The 27019-nt window shown below is 39.7% G+C and overlaps 1 protein-coding gene across 10 annotated transcripts in view; it reads right to left on the bottom strand.

Moving 5' to 3' along the window:
- Positions 1 to 27019, bottom strand: part of PKP4 (plakophilin 4) — a 246876-nt gene that overhangs the window by 85980 nt on the left and 133877 nt on the right. For 5 of the 10 annotated variants that reach the window (XM_037912431.2, XM_037912434.2, XM_037912435.2 and 2 more), the window contains exons 5-9: positions 13611 to 13742; positions 13321 to 13511; positions 11826 to 12384; positions 5360 to 5551; positions 1741 to 1957 (exon numbers count right to left, since the gene is read on the bottom strand). In XM_037912431.2, the coding sequence (XP_037768359.1) occupies positions 1741 to 1957; positions 5360 to 5551; positions 11826 to 12384; positions 13321 to 13511; positions 13611 to 13742 (1291 nt within the window). Of the gene's footprint in view, positions 1 to 1740; positions 1958 to 5359; positions 5552 to 11825; positions 12385 to 13320; positions 13512 to 13610; positions 13743 to 27019 lie in introns of those variants that run through there. The other 5 variants (XM_037912432.2, XM_043525200.1, XM_037912437.2 and 2 more) reach the window with 4 other exon arrangements.

Below are 27019 nucleotides of genomic sequence, written 5' to 3'. Positions count from 1 at the left end.
TCTCATTACTTTATATTTTATGGAATATTTATAACGCTGTTAAATTGCTAACAGTCAAGATACTACAGCATAGCAAATTTTAAGACATAAAACCTAACTTGTGCAATACTTTTTACCTTAAGAGGGGTCTGGCTGTCACAGGGAAAGACAAGATCTGGACAATGGATAAGAGATGGGAATTTTATACAGCATAAGAATTCTTCTTATGTTTCCCAAAGCATTTATTGCTCAGTGTACTGTAGCTCAGACTCCATTTTATATTTTGAATAATACAGTATTACAAGGCCATGGAGAAAGATGGTAATTAGCTTCCTATGAATACTGTGTCTACAACTTGTACAACAAATATACTAATGAGACAAAGAAAAAGATTTCTCACAGTCTCCCTCTTTTGTTCTAATATACAGATTAGAGAATAATGCATACCATTTCTTTATTTTCACCAAAATGAGTCTATGGGCTTGTCTACTCTTTGAAATTTACCAATATAATTATTCTGGAATAGCTATTTCAGTAAACTTTCAAGTGTAGACAAGCCCTTTGTCTTTCTGATACTTCTGAAGACCTGGTTCAGTCACCTTTACTCTGAAGAAACAGTACCTTACTCCTCAAATAGAGCTTTTAAATCAGTGATACTCAGACCTCAGTGGTTCAGAAGCCAAATTAGCAATCACCATTACCCAAAAGACCCACAGCAGTGTGAATTCATTGTTTCATTTACCATTTTATAGCTATACCTCTTCATTTACTATTTTATAGCTATAACTATATATTATTCTCACAGCAAAATGACTGACCAAGTATTCTACAATTGGTTAATAACATAGTAAAAGCATCCCAATTGGTTAATAATTAAATCATATAGCGTTTTAATATCATGTGCTGCAAAGAGCCGCAGCAGACACATCAAAGAGCCACTTGCCCTCACAAAGAGTCACTTGTCTGAGTACAACTGCTGTAAATCAATATTTAGTATGTGGATCAAGCTAATGGGCTACATGTTAAAAATGCACCAGTGGCTAGATATCACAAACATGGCTTGTTAAAGTCTGTAGCACTATTAAGTTGACCCAAAGAAGTGGTCTAAAAGTTTACTAATAGGGGCCAAATCCCGTTTGTTCTATCATGCAAGTAGGCCCATTACTGTCTACAGGACTACTTGAATAAGTAACGCCAGAAAAGCAGTCTCCATTTCCACTGTAAATGCATTTGTGCTCTGTTAATAGGAAGCAACTTTTTTCTATCTTTGCAAAATGGGACACTTCTGAAGATTTCCACGCAGCGCCCCGTTTAACGAAAGCTGTTCATAAACAGAATGATCTAGTATATTTAGATATGTACTTACTCATTTTCAAAACCTGGCAAACATGTGTGACAATTTAATTAAAAATACTCAATAAAACCAAATGAAACCTTCCAAGTTCACAAATGTTCCTCAAAGTATATGAAATTTCCTTTTAGACATCCTAAAATAAACTTGGAAGAGAATTACAATAATTGTTAACACAAATGTATGCAACAGTCAACTACTGTAGCAAAGTAAAAGCAAAGCACTTACTGGTTTAATTTCTGAATAATTTTATAAACTGTTACTCATTAAACCTAAATTAATCACAATGATCTGTATAAGACAGAAGTGAAAAATGCACTACTAAGTGTTTCTATTTAATCAAGGAACAATTTTAGAATCAGATAATTCTTGCAATGATACATGATTCTTGAAAGCTCAGTTGGACTTGCCTAGGATCTTTCTGTATGCTGTCTATGGATGGAGATCTTGTTGTACCATCATCTGCTGGCGTTGCATGTTGTAGCCTGTTATAACTGGACTCTGACAGTCGGTACTGCATTGACCTGTAGGGTTCCGCATAGGCAGCTGTTGTGTTCAGGGGATAATTATTTCTTTGGTATGCAAGTGTGCTACGCTGACTGGATGACCTTTGCAGATTTCCAACACCTAGTGTAAAATCAATATTAAAATATGCTAGATACCTTTTATAGACATTTGTTATGAGACAATTCTTGGTTTAAATAAAAAGCAAGCAAAATTAAAGTTGAAGTGAGACTGAAATACCCAGAGCTCTAAAAAGCTATCATTGGATAGGGCCCCAGCACCTCTCATATGATGAATCCTTACAGAAAAAGTTCCAAGGACGATAATGGGCTGATTACACAAGTAAAGTTATTGTGGGATCAGGCCCAAGTTATTTCTAAGTAAGATTAAAAGTTTCAGTATTTAATGTAGTAAGTACTACATGTGTCAAATATACTAGCAGTAAACCAGGAACTGAAGAGGAACCTGGTTACAAATAGAACAGCTTCAGAGGTGTTTAATAACATTCGACTGTATGCATCTATAGTACTGAAGAAAGAAAAATGGGAAACAAAACAAGAAGCTCTCCTGATATTAATGCCTCTCCTTTTCATAAATTAGATGCAAGTCTGTCCTGCTTGCTTGGGCAAAATATTAACTGGGGATTGAATTAGATTTAAAGATTCTTTCCAGGCACTAATCTCCAATAGTTCAGAAAAACAAAAATGGGTCACTCGTGTGTGAAATGAGGTATGAATATGAACCTTTTTGATTAGAGTGTGTTCTTATGGTATTTTCTGCTCTTCTAAAAAAACATAAGGATATTAACTGAACTAGAACTTTATTTTTCAGTTTCCCAATTGAGCTACAACTTTGACAAACTTTACCTGGTTCAATTTTGCTTACATGAGTTTAGTTGTGGCAGGTGGGACAGGGAAACTGCAAAACTTGTGCCTGATTCATAGCACTCTGAATGCCTCAGCTGGTGCAAAATTATTAACTAGCAATTTAAAAGGTTTAAAAACATTATTATAGGTATTGTGAACTGTCGCTCTGAAGGCTTACACAGTAAAACCTTCCTAATTCAGTCTAATGATTGGGAGACCTATTGCAAACTACTAAATTGTGCAAATTAGTAAGTGAACAAGAGATCTAAAACCCGAATAATGCATCACAAATGTACCATACCTTTTCCTTTTATTTGAGAATTTCAGTTTTGCTGCAATTATTTATGACAGTACTTCAAAGTATGTCATTGTATATTCTGGTCATATAGCATATAAAAGTAATTAGATTTTAATATTGGATCTTACAATATAGCATTCCAGTATTAAATCTTTGCGAAGTTGGGTGAGACCACGTGTTTTATGGTGCAAGATGTGAATTAGTGCAGTGCAATTTAGCAGGGTTCTACTGTACTGGTAAAACAGGAAAAAGTGAGAGGAAGGATATGATCAATATGGGTCAACAGCGTAACACTGTTGCAAAAAAAGCGACTGTCATTCTGGGATATAGTAGCAGGAGTATTGTAAGCAAGACATGGGAAGTAATTCTTCCACTCTACTCCATGTTAATAAGGCCTCAGCCAGAGTATTGTGTCCAGTTCTGGGCACCACATTTCAGGAGAGATGTGGACAAACTGGAGAAAGTCAGAGGAGAGCAACAAAAACGATTTAAGGGCTAGAAAACATGACCTATGAGGAAAGATTGAAAAAAATTGGGTTTGTTTACTCTGGAGAAGAGAAGACTGAGTGGGGATATGCTAACAGCTTTCAAGTACATAAAACACTGTGACAAAGAAGAGGGTGAATAATTGTTCTAATTAACCGCTGAGGATAGGACAAGAAACAATGGGTTTAAATTGCAGCAAGGGAGGTTTAGGTTGGACATTAGGAAAAACTTCTTAACTGTCAGGGTAGTTAAGCACTCGAAAAAATTGCTCAAGGAGGTTGTGGAATCTCGGTCATTGGAGGTTTTAAAGAACAGGTCAGACAAACACCTGTCCAGAATGGTCTAGTTATTAAGTAGTGCAGGGAACAGGACTGGATGACCTATTGAGGCCCCTTCCAGAACTACATTTCCATGATTGGCTAGTGAGGGTTTAAACCAAGAAATACTGGCAGAACTACATAGGTTGTAAATTATTGGCCAATATGTCTTCAAAGAACTACAAAACCCACTCACGGGGGAAGAATGCAGAAAAATTGTAATGCTTCAGTATGCTATAACATATAAATAGGTGACTGGAAAAGACAACGATCTTCTAAGCACTGGAAAAAACAAAACAAAACACCCAACGCACAATCATGTGGCATATGCCTACCAGAACAACACTCAGTGCTTAACAGATAAATAAATAAATAAATAATAATTTTTTTAAAAAACCTCCAAGTTCTCTACCATTATGTCCAGGAGAAAATCCACCCCAAATTTAGCATTCGTTTTAATCCTGTGAACATATACAAGAATACTATTGTATCCTGAAGTGTCACCAGTCTTAAGAGAAACAAAAATAAAGTAAGACTCATAAAATGACTTCAGTAATGAACCTTGTAATGGTGACATTTCATTTGATTAGAACAAATATTTCAAACAATTTGTTTTCAGAAATTTGGCAGGAGATATGAACAGCAGTTTTAGTCTATAAAATTTGAAAAACAAAAGTTTTTGTCTAGCTCTATCTCGGAAAACAGTGAGACACATGTATGCGCATGCACAAGGTCCGACATATGTAGATACTTTTTAATACTACTGCTAATGTTTGCCACCACATACAAATTCTATAATTCAGTGGGGGAAGTACATATCAAGTCTTGTCTGTATGCAAAGGACCGATCTTTATTTTGAGTTTATAACCTATATTACACTGAAAAGATTTTGAGTCTAGCTCAGGGGTTCCCAAACTTGGTTTGCGGCTTGTTCAGGGTAAGCCCCTGGCAGGCCCCAAGACGCTTTGTTTACCCGAGCGTCTGCAGGTATGGCCGCTTGCAGCTCACAGGGGCCGCAGTTCGCTGTTCCCAGCCTATGGGAGCTGTGAGAAGCAGCCCGGGCTGGGCCACTGCTTCCCATAGCCCCCACGGGACGAGAACGGCAAACGGTGGCCATTGAGAGCTACAAGCAGTGGTACCTGCAGACGCTCAGGTAAACAAAGCGTCTCGGGGACCTCCAGGGGCTTACCCTGAACAAGCCGCAAACCAAGTTTGGGAACGCCTGGTCTAGCTCAAAACTGACTTATCAGCATATAATCTTGAGTACTTGCTATAGGCATCATAAAAGAATAAAGAGCATTTTAAACTATTCTGTTTCTTACTCCTATCTGCCGTTATTGTGCAAGTCTTTCAGATTTAGGTCTCTTCCTCTTCTTCACTGATTTATGGCTTCTATTCTATTATTTTAAATTAGCAACACATATCTATCATGCATACTGACAGCGTGGCAACAATTTACATTCTCTCAAGTCGAAAACAAATATGAAAATCAAGGAAGATTTTTGGAGCAAATCATCTAAATGTGTGGAACTCTGAAAAACCTCAATTCTATACCTACCTGACCCAGTTCGATATAGTGCTGTCTGGGACCCTTGGTGTAGCTCAACTGCTCCATGATTTGGACTGCGGTACACGGGACTGTAATAGGTTCTCCCTTCATATATGGGGGTGATATGTAGGTCAGGAGATATAGCTGAACGTAATTCTTGCCCAAGCTGACTGTTCTGACTAGCATACGAACTCCTCAAGCCTAGAAGCAAGAAAAAGGTAAATATGTATGATATGCAATTTGTGGCAATTTAAGTCAATTTAAGTCAACTGGAATTCAGAGGCTTTGTGGCAGTTCTGCCTAAACTTTGTAGAGTTGTTAGAATTAAAGCACATTAAAGTGAAATCAGTATGGACTACTTTTAATAAGCAACAGCCTGGGTCTCCCCAAACATAATGGACATATTTCTGCTCCACCTTCCTCAGAAAATAGCCCCCATTAAGCAAGTGAATTGTGATGGTCCCTTAGCAATTTTACTGTTAGTCTTTTAATTAGCCAAATTGATTATATGTGCGCCACAGTAAAAAGAAGTAAAATGGAAAAATTATTGCTTGTTTTTAAGGTTTTTTTAAAAAAAAAATAACTAAGGAAATATGAAGTGCCCAGATTTTGCACAGTACTTTTCAGGAACATGATGACGACAACATCATTTTACCAGTAACTTCTATTTTTAACATTTTTTTAACCTGGGTTTTTATGTAATTTAGGCAAGCAGATAAATCAAATTGTTCCTGAAACTTTAACATTTATTCTGAAAGTTTCAAATGTTATTTGTAACTTTGCCTCTTCACATCTTGAAAACAGTTCAAAACAAGAAAGAACAGAAATTTGTTTCATACTCCTATTTGATTTTCACTTGTTGCTTAACAAATGGTTTAGTTGTAATGTACTAAGGTTCTTAAATGTTTTTGTATCAAAAACTTCAAAACAGTTCAAGATCATTATTTCTGGATTTGATGACTGCTCAGCAGAAAGCAACAGACTGTTAAACACCATTACATAACGTCTCTCTCTTTGATGACAAATGTAGCAGTTCCATTCCCCAATCTATACTGTGCTGCCAAGCGGATTACAAGATTCTGCAAAAACTATGCACAAATGAAATATTAAGTTCACCTCCTGCTGCTGCTGAAGTCAATGGGTGGCAATATTCTCATTGGCTTCAATGAGAGCAGGATCATGCCACCTGCAAAAATATTACACTTTACAGCCAAGCTGTTTAATGGCTATTTCATTACCAAAAAAGAAAAAAAAAAAGAAACATTTACAGGAAGATGCATTTTCTAAATGTAAAGGTCCTAGCCTCATTTTGTGTTCTCCTTCCAATATTTGAAGGGCTAACTGGAGAAATAACCAATTATAAGAAAGTATTTTCTTGGTATTTATTTAAACCTTACCATCCCTGGGTAAGGTTCAAGAAGAATCAGGAAACTTCTAGAGACAATTAAGACAGACAGGCTGATTAGAACACCTGCAGCCAATCAAGAAGCTCCTAGAATCAATTAAGGCAGGCTAATCAGGGCACCTGGGTTTAAAAAAGGAGCTCACTTCAGTTTGTGGTGCGTGTGTAAGGAGCTGGGAGCAAGAGGTGCTAGGAGCTGCGAGTGAGAACGCATACAGTTGGAGGACTGAGGAGTACAAGCATTATCAGACGCCAGGAGGAAGGTCCTATGGTGAGGATAAAGAAGGTGTTGGGAGGAGGCCATGGGGAAGTAGCCCAGGGAGCTGTAGCTGTCGCACAGCTGTTCCAGGAGGCACTCTAGACAGCTGCATTCCACAGGGCCCTTGGCTAGAACCCAGAGTAGAGGGCGGGACCGGGTTCCCCACAAACCTCCCAACTCCTGGTCAGACATGGGAGGAGTCGACCTGGACTGTGGGTTCACGAAAACGGCCAAACTGAGGGCTACCGTGAAGCTCCAAGGCGAGCAAATCCGCCAACAAGCGCAAGACCCACCAAGGTAGAGGAGGAACTTTGTCACAATGTGTTATAAGGAATAATTACTGTTAATAAAATAGATGGTAGTGATATATTAATAGTCTGCTACAGTAAATGCAGACAATTAGAAACAGAAGCTGATCATTATGGCAAAGAAGACAAGTGCATTTCAAAGGCAAGTATTTTTTCAGAATACAAACATCTTCTAATGTCCTTAGCTATAATATACCAAAGGATTACACCACAAATACAATGGAATTAAATAAAATAGAAGATCCATCCAGCTAATTAATTATAAGTTATTTTTGAAAATGACTAATCCCATGGCAGTTCATATTGCCATAACTGTAAACATGCATTCCTCAGATTTATTCAATCCTTCAGCTAACTAGAAAAGGCCAGTTAATAAGGGTATGTTTAAAAGTCTACTGTAACTTTATTGGGAAGATAAATTATTTACTTTGTTTTTGACAATAAATTCAGTCATTCGGTAGTTTGACTGGCTGGTAAGATATATATGGCCAGATCTGCACATTTTCTAAGAACAAGATTTTGCCCAGGTACCACTATGCAAGCTTTCCCCTTATCCCTTGTAAATCCTGTGTGGCAGTTTCCTGTCCTCCACACCAGAGATTCGGTTAAAGGTCAGCAATGCGGTATCTATAATTCTACCTAACCTAATACCCAACCCCTCTCTGTCTCCTAGGCCCTATTTTCTTTCTGGACTGCTAACCTTCCTTCCTTTTCCTCTGGTAAAAGTGTATTCAAATATACCCTGGTATCTCCATCTTTTAAATATAAAAATCCTAACCTTGACTCTGCCTGTCCTTCCAACAACTATCCTGTCTTCGCTTATTCTCCTTTAGCTTCAAAGGCATTGAGTAGACTGTTTACAACTTATGTATTACCTCACTCATCTCAGACTCAGTATTTTATCCATTCCAATTTGGTTCTGCTCACTCCAATCTCTTGAAAGTGCTCTCAAAATTTGAAAAGACCTCTTTATGGCTAATTCTTGAGGCTTATATTCCATGCTCAAACTTTCTGCTGCCGTTGATACCAGACACACACCCCTCCTTTAGCTTCTGTGACTTGCCCTCCCTCCTTTGGTTCTCTTCCTCTCATTCTGGCCACTCTTTCAGCATCTTTCAATGACATTATCTTGTTTCCATTCTCTCTTTCTCTCTATTGGAGCTCTCTCAAGTTTCCTTCCATTCTTGGCTCTCTCCTCTTTTCTTTTCGTCCCCAGACTTAGGGTCACTTCATTAGTTCCATGGGCTTAACTATATTCTTTAAGAGGATTACCCTCAAATATACTTTTTCTTTGCATACCTATCTCCCGTGGTTCAATCACATGCATCAGTTTCTCAGACGAGCTTTGCACCCTTTACTCTTCTTTCCCTGATTTGTTAATTTTGGTTCTCCCCCACAACCTTAGAGTTGCACTAATGCTAGATTCCCCCCCACCACAGGATTATAAACACAATTGATCCAAAATCCCTCCCTAAATACAAATAATTACACAAACACAAACTACAGAATTAATCAAGACTGATACAATAATAGTAAATAAAAGTGAAAATACAGGTACTGCGACTAGTCATACAGAAATATGATCAGATTTGTTCACAAAATCAGGTGGGGTTCAGGAGGAACAGTGAAAGGTTCCAGTCCACAGAAAGTTCATAGCCCAGAGAAAACAGTGTTTTATTCACATTTCAATTCACACTTCAATTCAACAATTTATTCACACATTTTTTCCAATCCATTTTATAAAATTCACATGGAATGGCAATCATGCTTCCTGTATATAGGTCATAATTCTAGGCATTGCATTTTTAATAACTATTAATTATAGTTACACAAAATGTTAATATTTGGACTCAGATAAGATAAAATGAGGGACATTATTACACAACTCCAAATCATGATTCTTAGAGAAAGAAGTGATATTATACCTTAACTTGTATTTTAATACCTTTCTCAAAAAATCTCAAACCTGCCCTACTATGATGTCGGAGAGGAAACTCTCTGCTCAGCATCAGGGCTTCTAGGGACATTAAAACTTGTTCAGAAAAAATTATCTAGATGGTGGGGACAGAAAGCTTAAGTGACTCATCCAAAGTAAATCAGGAAGCTAGTCTCAGAACTAGGATTAAAATTCAGGTCTTCTAAACCTACAGTTAGGCCCATTAGATCACCATGTCACCTCCCAGGCAAGTCATTAAACCATTCTGCATATCAGTTTCCTCAGGACAATGGCATGTACCACACTGACCCTCTTCTGAGACCACAAACCCAGAGGAAAGAGAGGAGCTGATCAGCCATTCTACTAGCTCCTCTCTCACCTTTTACAGCAGTGTGCATTTTTTGAATTGTGCTAGAGGCTGCTGCAGTACTAACCTTTTTCTCCCCTGTCCAAATTTCTTCCCCTAGAATGGGTCCAGTAGGTGCATATAGTGCCAGTGGTCAGAAAACTGATCACATATAAATTTGAGTCTAAGGTTTCAGGTGTCACTGCAGGATCACACATGTGGCTCTTTTAGATGAAAATTAAGAGACAAGAAAGGGTAATACACAAGTACAACTTCAAGGTCTAAAGTAACTAACCTAACAAACATTTACCTTCTTCCCTTGGGGGAATTCTACATCATTGTGCATGCACAGCATTCATGTCTCCTAAAGATTTCTTTGCTTCCCAGCAGAAAAACGACTTTCTGACAGGGAAGCAAAGGGAAGCTGCAAGAGCAGTCACACACCACACACCTGCTGTGCAGGTACATCATTTCAGGCACTTGGAGCAGCTGGCAGAGAGGTAACTCACCCCAGGGCTGAGGACATCCCAGCCAGTGGCTCCTACCTTGAGCTGGGATCAGCTGCTAGTCCCAGCTGGGCTGGAGGCAGGAAAGGACCAGACTTCCTATTCCCCTGAAAGGAGTGGCTGGGGCTGTGTCAGACCCACTCCCAGAAACCTCCCCCAGCTGCAAGAAGCTCAGCATGCTCCCCTGCTTCCTGCCCCCATTGCTGCTCAGCTGCAAGGGAGGGGTCACTGTACGGGGAGCTGCTCCCCCATCTGCCCAACCTCCATGCATCTAGATCTCCCATACCCAGACTCCCTGCCAAACCTGACCCTCACCCAGAACTCCCCTAGCCCTCCATACTCAAACCCCATCCCATTGAACCTCAACCCCTGCATCTGGAGTCCCCCTGCACCCAGACCCCTTGCCTCTGGACCCCCACCCCTCCATCCACACCACCGCCAACTGAGCTCCCTGCACTCAAATCCCCACCCTGATGAGCCTGAGCTCCCATATCCAAGCCCCCACATCCAGACCCCCATGCCAGACCCCCAACTAGCTGCATCCAGACCCCCACCCCACCAAGCCCCACTCCTCCAGCTCTCAGGCCCCCCCTGCTGAAACCCCCACACCCAGACTCCTCCGCTGAGCCCCAACCACTTTCACCTGGAAGCCCCTGCAGAGTCCCGTTGCCCCTGCACATGGAAACCCTCCAACGAGCCTCTGTGCATCCAGATCCTCCCACCCATAGACTCCCCACTGAGGTACCTGCATCCAGATTGTCCCACACAGAGTACTCTCACCTCACACCTGGATCCTCCGCGCCCCCCCACAGAGCCCCTCCACACTTGGATCCTGCCTGGTTGAGTCTGCCTGCCCCACACTTGGGCAGGACCCCAGGGTGTCTCTGGGGCAGGCCCAGGACTTGTGCTGTGTCAGGGTCAGTTGCAGCCTCACCATTCAGCCCATGTCCCACGGGTGCAGAGGCTGCAGGGTGATCTCTCATCTTCATACAGCCAGTGGCCTGTGTTCCCCATTGCTATGCTGGAGCCTCTGCATTTATTTACTGACAAATAAAACTTGCAGAATTTTTAATTTTTTGGCGCAGAATGCCCTCAAGAGTAATTGTCTCAAATAAACAGATTCTACTTTTCAAGGTTGTATATGAGCTATGTCTAAACATATAATAGCTGCTCCATTTGCCTACACAGTCACCATAATGCTAATATTTAATTTGTTGTGAAGTGCTTTGAGATTCATGAGCTAGAGTATGAAAAGTACTACATAAAAATAAAATAATATTAATGGCTTATTTAAAACAAAGTTAGGTTTAATGTAAGTTCACCCGCACCACTTGTAACTTTGTATATAAGCTGTATATGTATTTAGATACAATTTAACTTCTAATCCAGTCCATATTTTTTGGAAGAATCTTACAACTTCATCCAAGTTTTGAAAATAAAAGTTCAGAAAGCATGCTATGTTGTACGTCACTATCATAATCTGTTAAACTGAGAGAAAATATGGCATTTGCTACAAAATTCCACGGTCACAAGTATGAATGCAATACACCATTTGATACAGCTTTTGATACAGAAAGCAATAATAACTTGATAGAAGAACCTAGAATAATTGGTTTTTTACACAGTGTTTAATTTGTATATTTATAATTGCATTACCGATTTTCTACACATGAAAGTGTGCACCAAGTTTTAAGCAGTGTCTTTACCTTTTTACTAACCTGTAAGGCTATCTGGACGTGGTGGTACCATTCTCTCATAGATATCATATTGCTGTCCATACTGGTCAATGTCATGAATTGTTCTTTGTAACGTTGTTCCCAAATGCTGTGGAACTGCAGTCATGCCAGTGCGTTTTGGGGAAGAAGATCCCATCTGGGCTTGGGATGGAGAAGCTACTCCTGTCTGTGCATCAGTTAGGGCAAGAGGTGAGCCCACTCTGACAGACGCTTGGTATTGAGAAGTTCCTCCACTGGGGTTAGCTGCCTGCCTAGAAGTGACTGAACTGATCCTCCGTACAGCTGCTGGTGAAGCAGGTCTCTGTGTTGTATAGGGAGATGTTGCTCGCTGTACAGGTAATGTAGTGGATGAATATGCGCTAGAAGTAAGAGGTCGTGATTCAGTAACTGATGGAGAACCATAACCACTTCCTACAGAAGTTCTCAGTGACCCCCTTGAGGGAGAAACACCTGTGCTGATAACGTAAGAAGGAGACTGTGCTCTGGATGGAACTGAACTAACACGTCTCATCACTCGGTTGGCAGCAATACTTACGGAGGGCTATTTAAGAAGAAAAAGAAAATGAGTTTTATTAATTTCAAATATTTTGGCCCTGTGATTATTTTCATTTTTTACTGAAACAGAAAAGCCAGTGGAAAAAGCACATCATTCAATACAGTATAAAAATGACCACACAAGTAAAGATTAAATTTATAGTAAATTTTCAGTCTCTCTACTTCTTACATTTCTTTTATATTATGTCTTTCTCCCTGGGAAAACACATTAGTTGAGTTCTTCACTTATTCTCCACCTCTTCTCCATCTAGAAATGTTCCATAATATCAGATCAAAATCTGAAGACTAATATTCCTCCATTCTGTACTTCTGAGTGCTTCTCTGCCTCTTTTTATGTTAACATACTAACACTTTTTCACACCCAGTTATAATAACTAATTAGTGTTGAATCCTATCTGTAGTTATATACATGGTTCTATTATAAAAGAGATAAAACTGAAAGAAAGTAGGACCGGTACCAGTCTGTGATTCAGGAAAGAGCTGAAAAAACAAAGGGTAGCAGAAGGAGATGAAACAAACATTGCCTGTCTTTAACATAAGACTTACACATAGGCATAAAACTATGATTAAGATTTTTGTCTCTCTAAAGTTAAATTGCTTCAATTGTGGTTTTATCGAGATAGGATACAAATAATGTACTCTTTTACCTGCTGTACTTAAGAGTTTATTGGGTTTCAGTTACAATGAATTACCAACACTAGATGCATAATAATTTTAGTAAATAAATACTCTTCTGGCTGTCTACCACCTAGACTACTATTTACCCAGAAAAATTTTACTATTTCATTAATCTGAAATGTTTCAAAGGAACTTTATTTATTCTTGCCTATAATAAAAAATCTAGAACTAGCCATATATTTCTGTTCAAAATGTATTTCGGAGCAACAACTAAGCTGAAAAAAGCATTTGCTATATTGCATACCTGAACTAACGTTTGTCCTTCAGCCCGTGAGTTTCTCACCAAATGATTACTAGTGGTTCCAGTAAGTGAATGCTGCTGTCTATTTTCTGACTTGCCCAAGTTCTGGCTGTTATGGAAACTGCTTACTTCCTGGTAACCACTGTCAGAATAAGAATTCATTTGTGTTGAACTTCTTGAGTTACCTACTGACCCTGCAGATATGAAACCAGTATGAGAAAAAAGCTATTACACAATTCTGACACAATCAATAAAGAAATAAACTTCCAGTATTTAAAATGAGTACAACAGACCCTCACTTTCATGGAGAGATGTCTGTTCTGGTGAGTAGAGGTTCCCTTGTTCTGGCTCTGTTCTAACCTGATAAGTATTGATATGGACACTGTCGGACACTCTGGGTTTGCTTACATCTGAGGTTGGCACATCTGAAAGCAGAGTTCAATTAGTTAAAGCTAATGTTGCTTATATAACTGCCAGTACTTTTCTAGTACTTTGTTATTGTCTTATACACCACCTGTTACAAAGAACTTAGATGCTATATAATAGGAGAAGCACAGTTCCATTGGTATGTCAGTACCAACTAATCATACACAATTTATCTGAACCTTACATGTGAGAAGCTCTTCAAGCTAGTTTCTTATACTTCTGAAGGTGGTATAAAATTTTGAGTTTTGTTATACTTCCCCTGCCTATTTTGATGCAGAATGCAGATTCACATCTCACAACTATGAAGCACATTATTTAAGATGTGATTCTACTCTGAAGTGACTGCAAAAATGGCACCTTCTAACTTAATGGATATCTACACTGGCACTTTTGTTGGTAAAACTTTTGTTAGTTAGGGTGTGGAAAAAAATACACCCTCCCCAACCAGCATAAGTTTCATCGACAGAAGTGCTGGCGTGGACAGCGTCATGTTGCTGGGAGATGCTCTCCCGCTGACATAGCTATTGCTCTATGTTGAGGGTGATTTAATCATGTTGACAGGAGAGCTCTTTCCTGTTGGCAAAGACCAGTTATATGGGAGGCCTTACAGCAGAGCAGCTGCAGCAGTACGGCTGTAAGGTCTCTAGTGTAGACATAGCCTTATTCTCTGTGTATTTCAATCTGCAGACTGTAGTGCAAAATAAGTTCTTATTTGTTAAGTCCTTTATCACTACAAGACCAACACACTTAAAAGGCTGGCTGAATTCTATTCCTACTTTTCCAACACCAACATAAATGTTTATGAAGTCATTTACGCACATAAAAATCAGTTGAATACAATGAGCCTACACAAGTGCCTCTAAGAACCTAATTTGGCCTGAATAATCTTTATTAGTATGAATGATAACATGTAAAGGAAAGAATCCAGCTTTACTTTCAGATCCCAACTTGAGATTGCAGAACAGAGTTAAAAAAACTATGTTTACATGTAAACTTTCACATTTGATAAGAATCATTGAGACACCGCAAACATGGAAACCCATGACTATATTTTTAGTTACATTTCAGATCAGAACCACACTGCCTATCAGAAATCAATGAGAAATCTGAAAGAATCCTTGAACAACTTTCCTTATTGTGTCTATTTTCCTCTGAGCACACAAGCTGTTTTGTCATTGAATGGTGCTTCACAAAAGATGTGTTACTAGTATTGATTTTAGTATTTTAACAAGAAAATAGAGCAGTAAAACTTTTAGTTTGGGAAATCTATGCTATGTAAGAATTATATTGACTTTAATACATAAAGAAAAGGTATGTGTAATTTCATCCTTACGCTATCCCTTCAAAGAATTCCTTCATTACATCATCTTGTTTTTTTTAAATTCTATTTGCATGACAAGATTATACTTCCAGTTTTGAGCAGCATAAGACCTTTTGTTCTGTAGATCTATTATTTTTGCCCCGACTTTTCACTCATGTGATCAGTTATCATTATAACAATATTCTCTCCTGCCAAAAAAGTACAGAATGCACCCTCCTCTAAACTTGCTATTAACATGGCTCCATTAAGTGACAGGCAAAGTGGAGAGGGTGCTCACATCTACAAGGGGGTATCCATTCCGACATAAATAAACGTCTATAGTTACACCAAAACCCAAATTTATTCTGTTTTGTAGAGCAGCTATTAGATGCTGAGACAATCACTAGTTCCTCTTCTGGGATCAGTTTTACTGTTTTGTATTTTAAAGACAAAATAATCTCTGCAGATATATTTCGAATAACAAGTTTCAAGTAGTATGTTTTCATTCCTTCAGAAGTGATTTTGCTTCCAATAAATGGATTTTACAAGATGCCAGCAACCCCTTTAGATTAATTTAATTTAAGATGGTTGCTGAATGGCTTCAAGATGTCAATGAATATTTTACACTCAATAAACATGATTTCTCCCAAAATATTGGATGCTTTTCTTTCATTATCTAAAAGTTTTTCAAGACCAGACAGAAATGTCGATGAAGTTTAAATGTGTAATGGGGTGTCAAATAAGAGGGACATTTTTTACGTTTGAATATGGTTTCTGAAACATTGGGCATCCAGCCATTCATGAGGCTGGCAACCAAGATGCAGACAACTTCTGTGACAGAGTGGGATATGTCTAGGTCAAACCACTGTGATCTCCATGTTGTATTGTAACCTCCATTTGATATTATGGGCTAAACCCATGTTGAACCTTGCACAAGGCAAGGTTTGTATGATGTATTCCAAAAAGGCACCCTGCCCAGGAAAGGTGCTTGACATCTCCTTGAAGGATGATCTCAGAAGTCATCATCAAGACAATAATTGAGACCATTGACTCAATTACCAGCCCATAACCATGAAACAATCTACACCCTACACAAAAGCCTGACTGGGAGAAGGGGCTGGAGTTTCCTCGACCTGGAGACTATATTTAAGGAAAAGTGTTTCTCGGGGCAGAGGACAAATCCATTGCCACATGCAAGATGACTGGGCTGGAGAGACAGAAGGCAGGCAGGAAGAACTATGCCTAGCCACTAATGCTAACAAGAATGCAGATTCAAAGAAGGGGGAGATCAGTCTTAGGAGCCAGGGTCAGGCGGTGGGTGGAGCTCAGGACTTTTATTACTTTGCAAAGATCTGTAACTCTCTAGTGCTTAAGAGTAAAATGACTGTAGTTAAGAAATTCCTTTGCTAGGCCTTTGCTACATGAACACCAATGTACATGGCAATGCTTTTTCATTGTTCTTAAGATCCAATGGTTTGGGTCTGTGGTCACCTATGCAAATTGGTGAGGATTTTTACCAAACCTTTCCCAGGAAGTGGGGTGCAAGGGTTGGGAGGATTTTTGGGAGAAAGACGTTTCCAAACAACTCTTTCCCAGTAACCCGGTTAAACGTTTGATGGTGGCAGCGGAAGTCCAAGGGCAAAGGGTAAAATAGTTTGTACCTTGGGGAAGTTTTAACCTAAGCTGGTAAAAGTAAGCTTAGGAGGTTTTCAAGCAGGTCCCCACATCTGTACCCTAGAGTTCAGAGTGGGGAAGGAACCTTGACATGTACATTGGTCAAACTGGACAGTCTTTACATAAAAGAATAAATGGACACAAATCAGACGTCAAGAATTATAACATTCAAAAGCCAGTTAGAGAACACTTCAATCTCTCTAGTCACTCGATTACAGACCTAAAAGTGGCAATTCTTCAACAAAAAAATGTCAAAAACAGACTCCAATGGGAGACTGCTGAATTGGAATTAATTTGCAAACTGGATACAATTAACTTAGCCTTGAATAAAGACTGGGAGTAGATGGGTCATTACATAAAGTAAAACTATTTCCCCATGTTTATCTCCCCCTCCCCCCCGTTGTTCCTCAGACGTTCTTGTCACCTTGATTATCACTACACAAGGTCGTCACCCCCCCCCGCTCTCCTGCTGGTAATAGCTCACCTTACCTGATCACTCTCGTTACAGTGTGTATGGTAACACCCATTGTTTCATGTTCTCTGTGTATATAAATCTCCCCACTGTATTTTCCAGTGAATGCATCCGATGAAGTGAGCTGTAGCTCGCGAAAGCTTATGCTCAAATAAATTTGTTAGTCTCTAAAGGTGCCACAAGTACTCCTTTTCTTTTTGTGAATACAGACTAACACGGCTGCTACTCTGAAACCAGTTTAGAACAGGAGTTCTAAAGTCCCAAACCCATTTTAATGGGGTTGCCAGGGCTGGCTTAGGCTTGCTGGGGCCTGGGGCTAAAGCCAAAGCCCGAATCCTACTGTCTGGGACCGAAGCCCAAGCCCTAGGCTCAGGTTGTGTAATAATTCTTGTTGTCAGAAGGGGGTCGCGGTACAATGAAGTTTGAGAACCCTTGGTTTAAAAAGTAGATTAAAAGTGACAATATTAGACTTAACGATTAAAGTAAATTGGGCTCTCCTATTTACACTGTCTCATAACACAAGAACAAGGGTACTTTCAATTTCAATGAATGGCAACATATTTTTTTTAAAAACCTTTTATTGGTTTTAAACGTAATGAATAATTAACCTTTGGAACTCAGTCACAAGCTATCATTGAGGCCAGGAACATAGCAGGATTCAGTCAAAGAAATGTTGGATATTTTAAAAAGCACAGTGATGGAGCGATAAAAACCTTCATCCTTCAGGGCATGAACCAACCTCTGTGGGGATTAAGACAAAATTTCCCATATTGGCATGTTATTCTCTAACTGAGAGAATTGGGGTTTTTAAACATTTTCCTCTGAAGTATCTATTACAGATACTGTCAGAGACCAGATATCTGACTAAATTGACAAAGGATCAGGTTTGACATGGCAATTTCTATGATTTAGGAAAGGTATTTTAAAATAAAGGTTCTCATTGCTTAAAAATTCTTCAGCTCTAATAAAAGGAACCATAAAGAGTCATCTCTCTCAACAAATATCAAAGGAAATTATGTTTCATATGATTATGTGATAAAGGATTCCAGAATGTGATCTTGTGGAATCCAAACTGGTTTGTCTTTCAAGAATTTTTCAGATAAATTGAAAATAAAGGCGATGAAAGTCACTATGATAATGTTGACACTTTGCAGAAATGTGGATTCACATACAGTAGGTTTCTATTCAATGTAACAGAACAAAGGTGGGGGCAGTGTGATTTTTACTCATTTCAAAAGAAATGCATGTAATTGTTTATGTCTTCAAAGAGTTCCAATATGAATCTTGAAGATAAAAGTCTAATATCTGCTATTTTTAAACCTACCCTTTCAATTCATCATCAAATCTTTAAGAGAGAAGGATATTTCAAACGTTTACTGTAATGGCATACATCACAAAATAACAGGATGGTCATAAAATGTTAAAGGGTTAGGTAGTGAAATAAAAGTATTAACTTTTCTCAGCAAAGACTGCTCTACTATTTTGAAGATGGTTCGTTTCTTTAAATGCAGCATGACTTAGCCTCTTTCCCAGAACTACATTAAATACATAGCATTAAAGGGGTGCTGATTTATTAGAGGTACGAGCCTGAAAAAGGAATATTAAACCATCAACGTTAGCTCTCTAGTAAGAAATTAAAAATAAAACAAAGCAAAAGAAAATCTCTTGGCATTTTTCAAATACTGTGGGTTATCCCTAGTATCCTATACAAGATCCTCCCCAAGAAAATAATCTCAAAATCAAAGACCCTGACTGTGGCTAAGTGCATAATGCCTACTATATTATCAGTACCATTACATTTTAAAATTAATTTGTTTGTTCAGTACTTCAGTAATCTTGTTTCTCTTACTTCTGGTATCCCAAGCTGTAACTCTGAAGACTATCTCTGAAAAGGCCATCTTAGGATCCTATGAATATTCTGGATATATATATCTATAGATATATATAGGTTTGGACCTATGTCTTGTAAGGCTACAGGTTATTCGGAAATACAGTAGATGATATTTGATCTTTGTTTTTTTTTTTTTTTTTTAAAAAGGTAGCCTGATAAAATCTTTAAGGTATTTTGACATGCTATTTTATCACTTTATTTTGTCTCATACTGTAGTTTGTTAAAAATGTATAAACTTCAAATAAAAACACAAAACAGAAAGCCACTATTCAAAGAATAATTTCCATCTGGATACTGGTATTAGTACAGAAGCTGCATACAATATGAAACAAGGACCCCTCCTTCCTATTTTACTGCAGTAGCTAGATTCTTGGTTTGAAGGACCTCACCATCTTGGTGCCATGTCTGAAGCAACACTTTTTTTCTGTGCTATTATCCAACTGTCTACTTTACTGAAGATTGGTTTTGTGAAAGGCATTTCCATGAGGATTGCTAAGAAAGCCAATGAAAATACAGGATTAACTACTGTGGGGAAAATTCATGTTAATTTTGCCAAATGCAGCAGTGTATATCTCCCCTCCTCACACCTATCATGAGGTCATAATTTGTTATTTTATTATTAAATATTTATATTGCAATAGCACCTCAAGGATTGGGGCCTTGTTTGAGTGCTGGACAAACAAAGTTGCTGTTCACTGCCATGAAGAGCTTATGATTCTAAGATAAGGGGCATAAAGATGGGAAAGCGAAGGATACAGTTCTATATACACACACACACACACACTAATTATAAACAGAGAAAATATGCCCATTTGCTCTTCAATTGAGCTATCATTAATTTATTGATTTCTTATAAGTGTCACATCAGAGGTGGATCTTGAGATGAGAGCTGGAAGGGAAGGTAATTTAGTGATCTTAGAGATAAGTAGAGGGAGGTCTTCCCATTCCTAAAAAGAACTGCAGAAGACAGCACGAAGAGGAGTGTGTGTGCAAATGCACATGTAGCTGACAGAAGGGCAGACAAGGCTGGAATCATTGGTGGAAAAGACAAGGAAGTGGGGAAATATGATATAAAAAGCAATGCAAGACAAGTGGTAGAGCACAATCTGAAGGGTCTTGAAGGAACTAGAACTTAATGTGGTGAATCAGGATAGGCCAGTGGAGGAATTCAATGGAACAGGTGATGTCAGAGCAATGGATGAAGAGGATGGTCTCAGTAGCTGTGTTCTGAATAATTTGGAGGGGCCAATATGAGCCTCAAGGAGGTTGGAGAGGAAGCAGGTACAGTAATCATGACAAGAGATAAGGGCTCGGATGAGAGTTTTGGCTGGCAGCACAGAAAGAAAGAGATCTTAGAAATACTATAGAGGAAAAAAGGCAAGTTCTGGACATAGCCTAGATGTGCAGGACAAATTGAAGGTGACCCCTAGTTTACGGTTTTAGGATACAGGGACAAAGTTGATGTGTGTCAACTGCAACAGAAAATGGAGGGATGAGTGGGGTTCTGGAGGAAAGATTAAGCGTCATGTTAACGTTGATGGCAAATAGAGGTGCATTAGGATGGAGAGAAACAGAAATGTCAGTAATCAGTGTAGAAATGATAGGTGAATCATAACCGTGTGAGATCACCGAGACAGGGGAACCAGAGATAGAGCCCTGAGAAGCAGAAGTCAGGAAAGAGTTTTAAGAATGAAGTATCTAGTAAGAGTCTACGATTGTGGACGGGGACTCTAAGTCTGGATAAATGCTGTTTAGCAAGGAATATAGCAGAACTACAGGAGAGAACAAGTTCGTAGTTGAGAAAGTCCACATGGTCAAAAGATTTTCTTTCAGAGGCATTCACTGGCACAGGAGCATTGATAAGAAGTAAATCTTTAAAGTGAGCCAAAGTTTGGGCCTGGAGACTGAGGTGGCAGAGACGAGGAGGGAGTGCTAGAATATTTTAATTTCCTTAAAAAAAAAAAATCAAAATTCTATGTGCCAGCTAAAGGTAATGAAACTTCTCCCAAACCCTGGTAAAGGACTAATCAGGTATGTTAAACTGGTGGTACTCAGGATGAAAAACAGATTAGTTATGAAAGCAACTGCTATTACAATGTGCTTCAAATGACAACTCTAAAACACAGGCACAGTTTATTTGTGCCTAAACCTATGAAGCAAAAAAGAAACACATTGAGTTTTACTGGCACGTAGATCTAAATAAAATATCAAATGCCTCAATAATTGTGCAAGCAAACATAAAAGAAAATTCACATTACAAACTGTACTCCCTAATTTGCCTCTATGAGCAGGAAGTGTTTAATATCTTTCAAATTATAGATTAAAAACAATTAAAATTTCCCACTAACTGCTGACAAATTCACAGGATTGGTTAGCCAATCAACACAATTACTTAATAGAAGAACATTTTTAGGTCAGAAACAACTGGGTTATTATGACATTGCAATCAATTCACTATAGCAACTATTATGACCATGTTATAAGTGGAATTGACATGAAGTACTATTACATCTAATCATTTCAACATGAATGTTGCACAGAATATAGGATAATATATGGATGTTGAAATGTCTCCCTCCTACAGCTCTTTCAACATTGTCTGGATGACTGATTATGAGAGATCAATATTATTAACAGCCTTGAGTAATAAGTTTGCATGGATAGAACGCTACATTTAAATTATTGTACATTAGCCTCTAACTTACCCACTTTAATCTTTAATTTTAATTTCTTTTTGTCACAGAACAATACAAGGGGTGCCATCTATATAATATCAATGGACTGTACTAAATCAATTTCAATTGACAACAATAATCTTCACTATCTGAGGAGACACAGAGGAAGAATGAAGAGGGAATCAAAATAGCTTGTGCAGTGATACACAGGCATTACTATGATGGGGTTCAGAATCAACACTTAGCATCAGTCCCACATTCCTCACCTAGAAAACACTGACAGTTGTAATAAAAACTGGAAGATCCATAAGGCTTTGAAAGGAGTTCTGGGTGTTGATAGGAATGCACAATAAAATGGTTTGTTCCCTCTCTAGCTTTTTGTGTTACCATAAATCATGAGAACCAAAGTCCTCAATAGCTTTTTATACATGATTGCTGATCTAATATTCTATTTATGAGTATCTGCAAAGCAACATACTTCATGTTATATCTCTGTTATAAATTCTGTACAGTTGTACTGGTGCATAAAGAGTTTTTATTTAAGTTCACATCTTATCATGTGCTGATGTCTTTCTCTGTTGTAAATTACTAACTTCAGAGGAAAAAAGAAAAAATGATTTAAGGTGGCGTTCTCATTTATCTTTAACTTCAGTATTTTTTTTCAGGTCTCTGTTTGTAAAGCATCCTGTGCTGACAAGTCTTCAAAATAAAGCTTAATAGTAAAAATATAAGAAAGCAAAATCTACCATAGTACTATTATTGCTTCAATTTAAAAGTAAACAATGTTAAATAAGATTTTTACATCAATTTACATTATAAGTAAATGATACAATATGTTGTAATATATATTTTTTCCATTATTACTCAGGCTCAGCAATTGCTCTAGATCAGTGGTCCCCAAACTTCTTCAGTCATGCCCCTCTTGAGCGCTGTGGCCAGGAGCCAGGGCTGCGGCTGGGAGCGGGGCCATTGCTGGGTCCAGGAGCCAGGAACGGGGCTGGGGCCACTGCAAGGAGTGCAGTCGTGGTTGGGGCTGTGGCCAGTAGCATAGCTAAGGGGGGAGCGGGGCAATGACCGCTTCCCCACTGAGCACAAGTGGCGCCTTGTCAATGTCTTGGCACCTTTTAAATTTTCCCCTGTTGAGGGAACAGGGGGACCAATGAAAAAAAAAAAAAAAAAGGCGCCAGCGGCGGGAGCTTCACTCGCTCCGGGTCTTCAGCTGCACCTTGGCGGCGGAAGCTACCAGTGCCACCGAAGACACCCGGAGTGAGTGAGGGCCCACCGCCGGAGCGCCGGGTGAGTAAAAGAGCTGCAGCGGGTGGCGTCTTTTTTTTGGATCGCTCCCCCTGTTCCCTCCACCTGGCTACGCGGCTGGCTGTGGCCAGGAGCAGAACTGCAGCTGGGAGCAGGGCTGGGAACTGCTGGTTGATGCTGGAGCTGTGCCTGCGGTGAAGGTGGGGCCAGGGCAAGAGCAGAACTGGGGACAGAGTGGGGTTGGGTGGAGCTCCCTCCAGCCCCCCGTGGGGCCTCGGGCTGGCCTGCGCCCTGCCGCCCCTCCCCCAGAATATTCCTCCCCCCCCCAGGGGGCGTACCCCACAGTTTGGGGACCACTGCTCTCCATGATCTCTATTTAACAAACACTATCAGCCGCACAATATAGAAGGATGCGGGCAGCATCCTCCTGAGTCCTCAGCTTCAGTGAGATTTTAAATTGGGCATAATATTAGGGGAATCCCATGCAGCAGAAGCACTGTATTCCTAGGATCCTGCACAAGGCATAGAAGTAAAGATCACTTAGAGTCTCTCTGATGCTCCAGCTATTACAGCTGTGGATAAACCATTTTGATAAGTGCAACCCTCACTCCGGGGACACGGAGGAAGAGAAAAAGTCAGAAAAAGGGAAAGAAATATACAAATGGAAGGAGATTTGAGGGATGAGAAAAATAGAAAAAGACAGAAGAAAAACTAGGGCAGAACTGCTTAAAGAGAAGTCATGGAGACAAACAATGACTGAGAAGAAATTTGCTACATGAGAAAGCTGAGGAGGCAAAGAGATGATTAAGACGTGCGTGTGCGTGTGGAACACAGAGGAGGAGATGAGGACAGGACAAAGAATGAAACCTATTAAGTGACATCTCCTTTTTCAGCTATGAAGAGATACTGGAACATTAGATAAACAAACAAAATGGGATAAAATATTAACAACAGAAAATATGAAAGGGAATAAGAGAAGAAAAAGTTAAATTTCTGATTACTTTAAAATCTTTCAGATATTCCACAGGACAAAACTTAAACCTTCCTCCAATTAAAACTTCTGGTAAATTCAGCTTTTCACTTATCTCATCTCCTTCATCCTCACCTTAAATTGGGGGAGATATATATGAATGTTCATATAAAACCATATCCAACTTCTTGCCAGACCACAGAAGTCACTAAAAGTTGGATTCTGATGTACTGAGTGGAACAAGGTTAGAAACATATTTGCTATCCCTTAAAAAGTGTTCTAAGAATGCCCATAAGCACTTCCGTGTTCCATAAAAATAATTGAAAAAACAAAACATAGGCTGTAGCGAGTATCAGCTTTGTTTTTTGGTTTGTTTTTAATATAATATGCCTTCCACAAGTCACCTAGGCAGACAAACTGATTACCAGGACTACAGTTTAAACTAATTACAGTGGTGTAAATACTAAAATCTTAAATCTAATCTAGAAAAGGAAAAAAGAGGGAAAGGACCACAATCTTAATTCAGAGTTGAGAGGAGACATCTTGTGAGAAGTATTGTGAGAAAAAGTCAAGCCCATTTTCCTCATTTTATGCCCTGCTTATTAGCACCCAACTTGAGAAAGGGCATAAAAAAAAAGGGAAGTCCGAGGGTCTTATAATTAAGTATAAACCAAAGGAAGGGAAAAGGTTACTTTGTTCACTTCATAAGAAATTACATTCTGTGATGTCTCAATGCCTGGTTTAACTTTCTTTAGTAAACCCAGGAGGCAAAGGTCTTGCAATAATTTCACACAATATTTTTTCCTATCTTCAGCATAGGAAAAAAACAGAACAAACAACATATGTTCTTTAGGTATATTTTCTGAAATGATCTTGTGGCAGGTAACTGTTTTTGAAATCATTGTCTAACTTTGTCCCACTGGTAAATTGCTTCCTGAAAACCTATCACAGTAAGGAAAAACAAACCAAAGTCAATTTACCTTTAAATTACGTAATAAAATCTTGATTTCACACTTCTGGCATTACAACTGTCACCATGGTGATTTTAATGTCACACACACAAGACTGAGTTTATTGCAAGGAAGATTAGAAAAACATGGAAGCATATTCAATTACTATTATTTTATAGACAAAAACTGGTTGGTTACCTACCTACCGTAACTGTTGTTCTTCGAGATGTGTTGCTCATGTCCATTTGAAGTAGGTGTGTGCGCACCACGTGCACTATCATCGGAAGGTTTTTCTCCTACTGGTACCCATCAGGTCGGCTGTGGAGCCCCCTGCAGTGGTGCCTTCATGGCTGTGTATAAAGGTCCCTGCCGACCTACCACCTCTTCAGTTCATTCTTGCTGGATACTCTGACAGAGGGGAGATGGGTGGGTCTTGGAACGGAAATGAGCAACACATCTCGAAGAACAACAGTTATGGAAGGTAGGTAACCATTTTTTCTTTTTCAAGTGATGACTCATGTCAGTTCCAAGTAGGTGACTCCCAAGCAGTCGAAGTTCACCAAGTTCCAGATTGCAGCACTGCTCTACCAAATCAGGCATCGCCTCTAGCCTGCTGTGTGATGGCGTACCACGATGTAAAGGTGTGAATAGATGATCACGTCGACATCCTGCACTAGGTATCCTGAACAGGGACCTGCACTAGGACTGCTACAGAGGAAGATTGTGCTCTTGTAGAGTGCACCGTCAATGCTGGGGCTGGTATCTTTGCTAGGTCATAGCACGTCCTGATACAGGGTGTGATCTAAGAAGAGATTCGTGGATATGAGATTGGCAGGCCCTTCATTCTTTCAGCAATGGTGATGAAGAGTTGTGTCAACTTCCTAAACAGCTTTGTCCGCTCAATGTAAAAAGCCAGCGCCTGTCTAACATCTAGGGAATGGAGCACGTGTTCCCTGTCATTAGTATGAGGCTTTGGGAACAACCCTAGTAGGAAGATGTGCTGATTTACACGAAATTGTGAGACTACGTTTAGGGAGAAAGGCTAGGTGTGACTGCAACTGCACCGTATCCTTATAAAAACACTGTATAAGGGGGCTCAGACATTAAAGCTTTGAGCTCAGACACTTCTGGCTGAAGTTATAGCCACGAGAAATGCCACTTTCCAAGAGACGTAAAGCAGAGACCAAGTTGCTAGAGGGTTCAAAAGGAGGGCCCCCCCCATCAGCCTTGAGAGGACTAAGTTAAGTTCCTATGGAGGGACCGGTAGCCGCACCTAGGGGTACAGCCTGTCTAGCCCTTTAAGGAAGTGTCCAACCATGGGGTTAGTAAATAGTGACTGCGCCGCTGCACTCGGGTGGAAAGAGAAATAGCAGCCAGGTGCATCTTGATTGACGAGACTGCTAGGCTTGCCTCCTGGGTTTACTAAAGAAAGTTAAACCAGGGAGCAGTACCGTGGCGAAGGTAATCGGCACTGCATCATAGTAGGCTTGCCCCTATGCCGAACTGGTGCCGGCGCACAGGCCAGTGGAGCAGGGGACTGTGCTGTCATGGCAATCAGTTCCTGGCTGCCTCGAACATGTCCACTGTTGAGGGAGCATCCAAGTCCTCCTCCAAATCTTCCTGCACCAGGGAGTCAAAGGACCTGCCCAAAAGGCCAGAGTCGATGGCACCTGTCCAGGCGTCCCAATGCAGGACGCACCCCACTGGTGCCCGTATGCTCTGCTGCTCTAGTAGGGGAGCGCACCCTGTCAGCCCTCTTTTTCTTGTGTGGCACTGATCACTAGGGAATCGCTTGCTAATGGAAGAGAGAACTGCTCCAACAACCATCACAGGTGGTAAGAAGGAACTGAAGAGGCGGCGGGTCAGCAAGGACCTATATAGATGGCCATGAAGGCACCACTTCAGGGGGCTCCACAGCCGACCCGCCAGGTACCGCTAGGGGAAAATCCTTCCGATGATCGTGCATGCAGTGCGCGCACACCTACATGGAATTGACATAAGCAATCACTCAAAGAAGAATTAGGCATATTTAATCAAAGCCTAGGCACTTTTACTGTAAATATGTTGAAATAATTTTATGGTTCAAGATG

The sequence above is a fragment of the Chelonia mydas genome, chromosome 11 (assembly GCF_015237465.2).
Source record: "Chelonia mydas isolate rCheMyd1 chromosome 11, rCheMyd1.pri.v2, whole genome shotgun sequence".
NCBI classification, from domain to species: Eukaryota; Metazoa; Chordata; order Testudines; family Cheloniidae; genus Chelonia; species Chelonia mydas.
The sequence above is the reverse complement of the archived record's forward strand: the minus strand, read 5'-3'. Positions and strand labels throughout refer to the sequence as shown.